We start from the raw sequence: 10,287 nt of genomic DNA, 5'->3' as shown, positions 1-10,287 counted from the left end.
AAAACTTTGGAAAATCAGGTGTAGAAAGCGATGTTAATTCAGTATTGAGGCTGCTTGCTGAATTCTTAAATTATTGAACTCCAGATCAAATAGTAAACTGTAATTCTTCCCCTCTTATGTAGCCTGAAATTTCATTAATGTTATTTAATTCTTCCTCAACCCCTCTCCTTTCCAGAAGAGTCACAAATAGTGTATTATTGTGGTGTACACACAGAAGAGGCAGAATACTGCTGGAGTTCACATTGTCTGGTTTATGAGTGTTTATACAAACAAATTCTATCTTGTAGTTTGTTTACTCTCATGCACAATTCAGTGTTCATTCTAGAGGAATATGGTACTTTGCTGGTCATAAATTTACTATAACAAACTGATACAATTTTGACTACCTTAGGCTGTGAAATGAGACAGGTTTTGGAGCAACAAGTTCTTAACAGAATAGGAACAGGAAAAGCAAAGCATAGTGATGCTTTCTTGCTAATGATCTTAAGAGTCGAGTAGAGAAATACTGTAATTTGTCATTTATAAGATCCTGTTAAGCCTTTGTTTAAACTGATAATTGAAAACAATTCTTTCTATTCTTATCCACAGTTAGCAGTTGGATTAAATTGCAGGATTCTTGTGTTTCTCTACAATCAGATGCATCTTTTGTCAAGTCCTGTTAAAAAACCTGTGGTGTTTCATTAATGCTTCATCTGATATTTGGGTGCTGTATGCTGCTGTTTAGAGTACTAAACAAATATGTGTGGGTACATCTGCACCCATAAATACGCATTTATCTACATCTGTTAAAGCTGCCTCAGCTTTACCATGCCACCTTTCAGCAGACTGCTGCACTCTTTTTAAAATCCATCCTTTGTTTTATGAGCCAATTTTTTGCTATCTTTACCAGAAAAGGACCAAGTGTCCCTCATTATGTTGTGGTAGGGAGGGCCACCTAAATAATTTTGAAGTGGTCTTTTGGCATGGGCTCTGTGTTAACGTTCTTCATGGTATGTCCTGTGGTCAGGAGCTGGTAGTGCTGGTTTCAGTGTTCCCTGTACATTGCAACAGGCATAGTCTCTTGGTCAGCTGAAGATGGAAAAGGCATATGTTGTTGCTGGTGTGTTCCTTGGGCTTAAGTATTGTAACTGGACTTGGAGAATGACAGTCATTGTGAGGAGATAAGCACTAAAATAGCTGAACTCTTTGCCATCAGGTATTTTGTACACTGGCACTTCTGTTTTGCTCAGAATAAGCTGTACAAATCTACCTTTCCACCTTTCTCACGCTTTTCAGATAGAACCTGCAATACGTGTGTCACTGACCTCTGCTGCTGCAAAAAATAGGTGACAGCTTTGCGTGAACCCGTAGTCAGATTATGAGTTTAGCCCTTTGTCTAACTGATAGAATGAGGAAACAAAATGAATCTGTGGAGACAAGAATTTTGTGACAGTAGAACAGATACTCACCAAGCATAGCATCCAGCACCATCACGGTAAATAACCTTGTAATGCTTTTTGAGAGGGACAATTGAATCAGCTTTTGCATAGCTGGGGATGTATGCCCCTCCCTGGAGCTGGAAGTTGCACTTATTACAGCATGGTTTTGGAGGTTTCTGAGAAAGTCTGTGCTGGAGCATGAATGCACATCTTCCATCCAAAACCATGACAGCTCTTGAGTCATATTCTTGTTAAAAAGATTCTTGTCAGGAGTTATTGCAGGATCAATGTAAAGTCCAAGAAGCACAGCCTCTCCTTTCACTGACCTCATCTCCAAGTTACAGTTTTACAGAAGTATTTTCTTCTTTAAATGCATCTCCATGTTTAATGTGTCTGTAGTGCTACCAAGAGAAAACATCATTCCTGATCTGAGTGTGAGGGAGGGTTTTGGAGGAAGCTTGCGCTTCTTTTTAACCTGTTTTAAGATAGGCAGAATGGTTCAGTTTTGAGAAATCTCATCAGGCAGCACCTACCACTTTGCTGTTGTCATGCTTATGTTTTAAAATACCTGCATCTTTTAGATTCTTTTCTGTTTCTGAGTGGCCTTTATATAGCTGTCCTAACTGTGCATGCTTGGATGGAAGGGAAGAGCAGAGGATATGAAAGATGTAGAGCAGTCACAGTTTGTCAGAGGTGGTGGAGTTGACATGAGAGCACAAGAATGGTTGCACTAGGTCAGACCAAAAGTACAGTGTTTTATCATTCTGTCTTTGACGGTGATTAAAAGCAGACATGAAGAGAATAACTTAAAAATCAAGTGTATAGTGATGCTTCCTTAAAATATAGGAGCTGACTTAACTGCAACTGGTGTCTTTAAAAAAAAAATCTGTAGATTTTTCTTCTCTGAGCTTATGCAGCTGTGTCTTAGATCCACAAATGTTTCACCCTTGCACAGGTCTCTGGCAGGGACTTTGGTAGCACAAGGCCATGTCAGGTGAAGAGCTGCCTCTTGTGTGTTTTAAATGTGTCCTGCTCAGCTCGTCTGATTTGATTCCTGATATTTCTTGTATTGAAAGAGGTGCAGAACTGTTGGTTCCTATTCCAGTCTCTTTAAGCTATACCACTACTTAAGTGTTGAGATACTTATCTGTAGTCTTTTGTTCTTTATCTTGGTGGCAGTTTACAGTGCTTTGAAGCTACTGTAATCTGCCTGGGGTACTCTAATTCTAGCCTGAAATATTTAAAAGTGAAAGCTTGATCATTTCTTAAATGGATAATTTTCTGGGTACACCCATATCTATTTACCTCTTCAGCTGTTGAATGAATCAGAACTAATGAGAATTCAGATGATAAATAATCCTCACTGTATGCTGGTTCTGATTGTTCTTTTTCCTTTCCACAACCTTTATTCAAATATCTTCACCACAGTTCCTCAGCTGTCATTTTCACTCTACTTGATGTCTGTTCTGTTCATCTTTTCTGTATTATTTCCTCCTTTTTGTCTTTACTGCTCCTTTACTCACACTTGTCCTCCATTTTCCCTTCATTGTACCTAAGTTAGTCTCATAATAAGTACCTATAGTTGCTACAGGAATAAAAACCACTAAAAATAACTATGGTACTTATCACATGTCTGTAGTAATTTGGCTTATTATTTGCCATCTTTTTGTTTTTTATTATTATTCTCTTTAGTTGTAAGCTCTTTGAGGTAGGAAATAAATTCTGCTGCGGGTACTGTACCTCACATAGTGGTTTCTGAATTTTGATTTGATCTTCTGGCATCCACTGTAATACCATTGATGATGAAGTGAGTTTTCCCTCAAAACAGATTCAAAAACTTCTCTAAAATATTTCTAGTGACTATAATGAATTCATTTCTGTGGGTTTTTTTTCCCATGGAAGATGTCTTAGAAAATTTCTCTCTATTGTAGGAACAGCAGCAGTACTGGTACCAGCAGCACCTGCTTAGCCTGCAGCAAAGGGCAAAAGCCCATGCTCAGGGACAGCAGCAAATGAAAGGTCCAGTAGTGAAGGATGCATCTGAGCAGAGAGCAAAATCTGAAGAAGGGAAAATGAGTGCTTCCAGTCAGCAGTCTGAACCTCCTCCGCTTAATGAATCCCTGCCTCCAGCTTCCAAAGAAGACGAGTCTTCTCTTACATCCACTGAAACTCAGGTAGGCTTTGTAAAGTGATGCCACTCCATTTGTTATGCTAGATGACACAAAGAAACAGGAAAATAATGCCATCAAATTCTCATGTGTAGTATGTAATAATAACTAGATATGATAAAGGAATCTTAAAAGAACATTTGCTAAGGCTGCACCAATTAAAAAAATAAAAATACACTCCTTGTATATAGACATACATGGTGACCCACACATGCACCAAGTGAGTCCAGCCTTGACTCCCTCGCACCTTCCCTGACGCTGTCATCCTTGCCTGTGAGAAACACTAAGTGGTGATACCTAAGTGCAAAATCAAGTACTCAGTAGATGAGGAATGCTGTCTTAAAGACACTATTTCTTAATTCCTCTCTGGCAGTTTTCCAGTTCTGGCTCCCCTTCTCTCTGTGTGTTACAGTTTGTCTGAAAGCCAAGAACTTTGCACAGCATATTTTTGTCAGCATGCTTAATAACGGTTCCCACATAATGGATGGAGGTCATGATTGGTGTTTGGACAGGTTACTATAGGGGAGTAGATTACCCTGTAGTACGTGCTCCACTAACTTACAGTGTGTGTGTTCCTACCAAGTGGCAAAAATAATGCACTCGAAGTTACTTACCTCATCATGAAAAACCACTGTTGTCTCATCGTATTCGCTGTGAGCACCAGATAACAGCTCTGCGTTTATCTCTTTCCTGTAGGTAGTTTCTGTATGTATGAGTACCCTAATTGCCATCAGCTTAACCTTTAGGTCAGACTATTCACATTATGAATTAATGAAATAAAAATCAACCTTCCAGAAGCTGTTGATGGCCAGAGCACTGGAATACAGAGTGATAAAATAATGAACACTGAGGAAGTTCCTGTAAACTGGGTAGTGGCCAAGTGTGGTTTCCTCCTGACAGAAGGAGCTTTCCTTTATTTATAGTATTTGCCTTTTTCTCTAGCTCAATATTGAACCCCCTGATGACCCTGAGGAAGATCTGAGATTGCAGCAGTTACAAGCAGCAGCAGCTCAGTGGCAGCAGCATCCCCATCAACGGGTTGGCTTTCAATATCAGAGGATAATGCAGAAGCATGCCCAGCTGCAGCAGATAGTACAGCAGTATCAACAGATCATGCAACAGCCTCCACACTTACAGGTGAAACACTAAGGCGATGGTGTTTGATATACTTTCTGGGTGACTTAGCACTCATGGTCTGCTGAAAAACAAGTAATTTAAAAATTTGTCATGGTTGGCTCACTTGTCTAGCTACTTTTTCTGCTTGGGTAGAAGTCTTATCCCCTTTATACTGTAGCTCAACTTCAGAATGAAAAAAAAAATGACAGATGATGAGGAAGCTTCAGTAGGATGAGAAATACAAGACTTTACACTTGTCAAAAGACAATTTTTCAGACATGCCTGGGTGATACAGGAGCAATGCTGAACACAGTATTGAATTTACTCAGCTTTGAATGTCTTACTGCTGGAGAAATAGTTCAAAAGAAAGGTCAGGTAAACAGGTGACTGCATGGAGTAATTTGGTAGCTGCTCTTTTTTATAGCGTTGTGTAGTACAAAAATAACTGTACAATGATGAAGTAAACACAGGTGCCAAAAACATGCCGTTAAAATAATTGAGAAAATCACTGTCTCACATTGTTTTATACTCAAATAATCAGTGAAAAAAAATGTAAAGTCTTCATAACAAGTTTGGGTAGTTGTATCAGCGTTGCAACTTTCAGAAGTTGATTACTGTATTAGGGAGTTGAGTCAGCTTTTTCTGGGTTAGTGGAGCTTTGCATTAAGCATTTCTTTGTAGCTTGGGCTGTCTGCTTAAAATTATCTTGTAGCTTGAGCTGTCTGCTGTCTTTTAAAAAAGATTCTCTTAAGTGTGAACCCTAAAAATCTCAGACAAGATCAAGCCGTGGATAGTAGGACCTGTATGTACACATAATGAAAGCCAATACCGCATTGAAAGAAGCTTCATTGTGCAAATAAGATCTGGAAAAGGCTTAGAGGAAAATAATTTCTGACAGCTGAAGAGGCTCTGAGCAGGTTAATAGTAGTACTGTATATATTGAAAGCCATTGTTAGCATCCAGTAATACTACAGCTTGCAGCCCTTTGATCATAGCTTTCTTCAGCTGTCCTGTTTTTTTTTTTAAAAAAAGAAATCCCCCAAAAGTGCAGTCTTTTATACATAAATTGTCACAATTACTTTAGACATCACAGTTGGTGTTTGCTTTTGTTTCTGTGTAGTTCTTCTTCAAGCTTCTGCCCAAGTCAGAAATTGCAATATTACAAGTGATACTGAAATATGTGGCTCTGAAAGTAACTAAGATTATATTTTGAAACTATTCTTGTCTTCTTGTTGCAGACAATGTCAGTGGACATGCAGCTACAACACTATGAGGCACAACAAAAACAGTTCCAGCAGCTTTATAAAGATTGGGAGCGATCAATGAACCAGCAGTGGCAGCATCAGCTTCAAACCTACCCTCACAAAGACCAGCTTCAAGAGTATGAGAAACAGTGGAAAGCATGGGATGAACAGATGAAGGTCACTCAGTCCCATCTGCAGGAGAAAGTGAGCTCGCTCCAAAATCTGAAGAATCAGTATCCTGCAAATGTTTCGCTGCCACCTCCGTTTGTTCCGTATTCTCAAACCACTCAAGGTGGCATTCCTATTATGCCTCCAACTTTACCTTCAACTACACCTCCACTGGTCCCGCCGCCTCTCTCTTCTGTTTCTCAGTTATCTAATTCCTCTGGCCCTTCAGGAACCACTTCTCAAAGCAGTCAATCTACTGAGACACCAAGGCCAGCTCTGCTTCCCACCCCTGGTACCTATGCATCAAAAATAGGTAGTTCGAGTGTCTATTCACCTTATCATTCTCAAGTAAGTTCATCCTTTGGCTCTTCAGACCACGGAAAGTCTCAAGTTCATCTTAGTAAACAGAATTTCTCTATTTCGTCTGAGCAAAGCTGTGGGGAACTGAAAGCTGCTTCTGCAGTGTCTTCAACACATACACCTACCTTGCAGGATAAACCAGTGAGGTCGGGTGGATTGCTTCCAGATCCTCCCAGATCAGCACGTTTTGAAGGCCCTAGAGGTCCCAGGTAAGGATGTTTTTGTTGATCTATACATGTTCCAGGTTACAAGACCTTCACTGATACATTAAGAAATGAAACATTCATCTTATTCCCAGATCTTCCTGAGCTTGTGTGGTGTGTGTGTTTGGTGGAGGTTTTGTTTTCCACGTTATGTACAGTATGCTCTGTATTTATCTTACTAAAGCAAGGATAGATAGATGCCTTTCACCTGAGCATTATCTAGAGTAGAATGCTTTTTTTCCTAGCAAAATGCTTAGGCACACTGCACCCTTTTCATTCCCAGGGACATAATATCCCGTTTGTGAAAAAAGGAAGGCTGTTGTAAATATTTGATATGTCTTTGCTATCCTTAATTTGAAGATGATAACTCACACTTGAAAGAATGATCCTATATGAAAAATGGTCTAAATTACCAGCATTTTGTCTGTGGTACTTGGAACACAGTTTATGAAAATCTAAAGCAAAAATGTTGAAGGATTGCTTTTAAGGTGTTGCTATATGTGGTAGCACTTTAATGTAGACATTCTGAAATGGATTCAGAAAAGTATTCATATATATTCAGTTGAATATACTAGTATAGCTAATTAGTGGCCATTTATTAGTGGCTATTTATTTTTTAGGAATGATAAAAAGTACTCTTTGTGGTCCAAGATGTGTTGCAGAAAGAAATGAAAATTCAGAGCTGTTTACCAGCTCTTAAAGTACTCTAAAGTACTTTAACTTCTAGTGTGAGGGAGTTCTGCAGCTATGTGATTGTCCTATTCAGAGCACTTTTAAAAATGACTGTTTGATAAGAGAGGTAGTGCTTGTCTTAAGTACAGATAAATGGTTTTCTACACCTGCAGCGTTACTTACCATTCAAACAATTATAAACAAGAGAGAGAAGGAAAGAAATGGAGATTTGAGTCTTAGGATCCTTCCATTAGGATTCTTTGCCATTTTTTTTTCTTTTGCTTTACATCATGTTTTGAAGGTTCCTGTCTTCGTCTTTTGGTAAGATACGGTTTTGTTCAGATTTAAAGGTAAAGCTACTCTAAAAGCCAGTGTTCTGTGTCTTTTATGTGGTTTTATACTTGCTATATGGCTTAATCCAAGATCTTGTTTTTGGAATGTTTTTCTTTCATACTTGACGTGATATCAGGTTGCAAAAACAACATCTGTTCTGTTTGATCGTTAGTTCAAGATGGGTTGATGTGATGCCTACTGAATCAAAGAACAGTATTGTTCTGTTGAATTGTTTCTATCCTTACATACTCTGCTAGACCTTACAATCATATCTTTGTGTTTATTTCCCTTCTCTTTGCTTCCAGAGTGATCATTCATGAATGATAATCCATGAATTGCTAGCAATGTAAATAAATTTTTTATAACTTTGAATAATTTTCTAGCTCCTGATGGTTTTTTAAATGTGTTGTTTCTGGTCCTGGGGCTTTGTTGGATGTACAGTTCTGAACAGACTATTTTCATTATTTGTTAGTGTTTGTCTTCTATGTGCGTTGGTGTAGAGCTCAGTGATGTGCAGTGATAGGCTATGGATAATAAAAAATTCCTGGAATGCCCGCACAGGAGCTCTGGTTTTGAGCATACTTATGGTCTTTAATTAATACTGTAACCTTTGTGCATTCCTATATTGTGATTGCGTGACCATTCTAGGGTTATGTCACAGCTTTCCCAAAAATCTGTTTACTGCTTCTCTTAATATAATTACTAGAAGAGAGAGTCCTAATAAATTTTTAACTCAATGTGGGGTAAATTTAAAAGTGTCATGTGTTACCTGCTGCTATCCCAGCTAAAAAGTCCCAGGTAATGACTAGACATATAGAAAGACACGCACACTCTTCACCTCTTTTCATCAATTAACTTCTCTCAGGAAGCTCTAAAGAATGGGCTTAGACTGATTTTCAGAATTTTGGGGATGAAGTGTGTCTTACAGTATCCAACCTACTAGCTATACCTTCCATGTAAAAGTTGATCCTTTAAATCTGAGTTATCTTGCCACTGTGCTTTTTAATTTCTTCTTTTTTCCCTTCCTGTTCATCTTGACCTGCCCTTACCCCCAAAAAAGACAATTTACTGTGCTAATTTATCAGGATTATTAAAATTCTTTGAGGTTGTATAAATAATCTTGTTTGATAAATTGCTCACCAAAACAGTAAATTATGCAACAAGTCAACCACTGTTGGTAACTAGGTGGTAATGAATTAATATCCATAGAATCAGAGAATGGTTTGGGTTGGAAAGGACCTTTAAAGGTCATCTAGTCCCTGCTCACTTTCTTTGTCAGTCATGTCTCAGTCGTGAGATATTTAAGACAAATTTCCTTTTAGGGTTACATAATCTGCAAGTAGCTTAAACTGGTCTTCAGTGGGCAATATTGAATTGGAGAACATATCTCTGTGCTTCTGCCTTGGTTCAGTAGGGGATTGAGCCTGAGGCACACTAGGAATCATCAGTTAAAAGTGACTTTTGGGGGGGATGAAACTCTCTTTTAGAGGATTTTAATTTTACATGTTCATTTGAATAAAATTGCCATTATGTCATCTATAGATTTGATGGACCTCGAGGAAGAGGATATGACAAATTTGAAGGCTCAAGACAGAGAGGGCCTCGTTTTGAGTCCCAGCGCTCGGAAGGATACAGGTCACGTTTTGACCGACAGAACACAGATGGACAGTCTTCAAGTAGATGGGGGACTATCCCACGAGGACCAGCGGCACAGTTTTATACTTCGACAAATGCATCGCATGGATATGGTTCCCGACCTAGTGGTCCACGGTGGAGGGGGCCCAGGCCTCATCAGGGTCAGCAGCAGCAGCAGTCGCAGCCAGACTCACAGTCAGAAAACAAAGAACCTTTTACAGATGTAGTTGACGATCAGCAGAGTGTGAGCAGAACACAGTCTGCTCCTGATGCACAGAGTGCAGATCCCATTGAGCCAAGCGAGGACCCGACAGACACTCAACAGGAACCATCCAAACCTGAAGTCAAAGAAACTATTTCAGACCCTCCTAAAAAGTGGACATGGAGTTCACATGATCCTAATGAGCAAGTAGAAGAGTCTAAAGCACCTACCCCGCCTATTCAGAACCAGAAATCAACACCCCTTTCTGATAACCCTGTAGCTTTGCAATCAGGTATTGCAAGAACAGGTGGTGCAGTAACCCCTGTAACTGGAAGTCAGGATTTGGACTCACCAGACGACCAGTTGATTGCTTCAGATAGCACGCAGGGCCTGCCTGGACCAGAAAGCAGAGGGAAAGGGCCATTTATGCATGAGGATAGAGGCAAGGGACCAGTAAGCAGAGGAAGGGGCCAGGGCAGACTGGATGATGGCCGTGGCAGAGGCCAGGGGGATGGCCGTGGCTGGGGCATGGGCCGTGGCCGGGGAATGGGCAGGATGGATGGTGGCCGAGGGATGGGCAGGATGGATGGTGGCCGGGGGATGGGCAGGATGGATGGTGGCTGGGGAATGGGCAGGATGGACGATGGCCGAGGCAGAGGCTACGTGTACAGGGGCAGAGGGCAGGCGAGGCAGGCATCCATCCGTGGCAGGGGGATGTTCAGGAGAGCAGGCAGCAGGGAGAGGATGCCAGATAGGCGGTCAGGCAGC

At 40.2% G+C, this 10,287-nt stretch overlaps 1 protein-coding gene across 1 annotated transcript in view; it reads left to right on the top strand.

Moving 5' to 3' along the window:
• Window positions 1-3,349: 3,349 nt before the first annotated feature.
• YLPM1 (YLP motif containing 1) overlaps window positions 3,350-10,287 on the top strand; it is a gene marked incomplete at its 5' end in the record, with an annotated part of 30,051 nt that continues 23,113 nt past the window's right edge. Inside the window, 5 exon segments of the mRNA XM_029084480.1 lie at window positions 3,350-3,592; window positions 4,529-4,723; window positions 5,941-6,683; window positions 9,225-9,770; window positions 9,831-10,286. Coding sequence (XP_028940313.1) covers window positions 3,350-3,592; window positions 4,529-4,723; window positions 5,941-6,683; window positions 9,225-9,770; window positions 9,831-10,286 — 2,183 coding nt within the window.

This window comes from Antrostomus carolinensis, unplaced genomic scaffold (genome assembly GCF_000700745.2).
Source record: "Antrostomus carolinensis isolate BGI_N321 unplaced genomic scaffold, ASM70074v2 scaffold14854, whole genome shotgun sequence".
Lineage (NCBI taxonomy): Eukaryota > Metazoa > Chordata > Aves > Caprimulgiformes > Caprimulgidae > Antrostomus > Antrostomus carolinensis.
The sequence above is the reverse complement of the archived record's forward strand: the minus strand, read 5'-3'. Positions and strand labels throughout refer to the sequence as shown.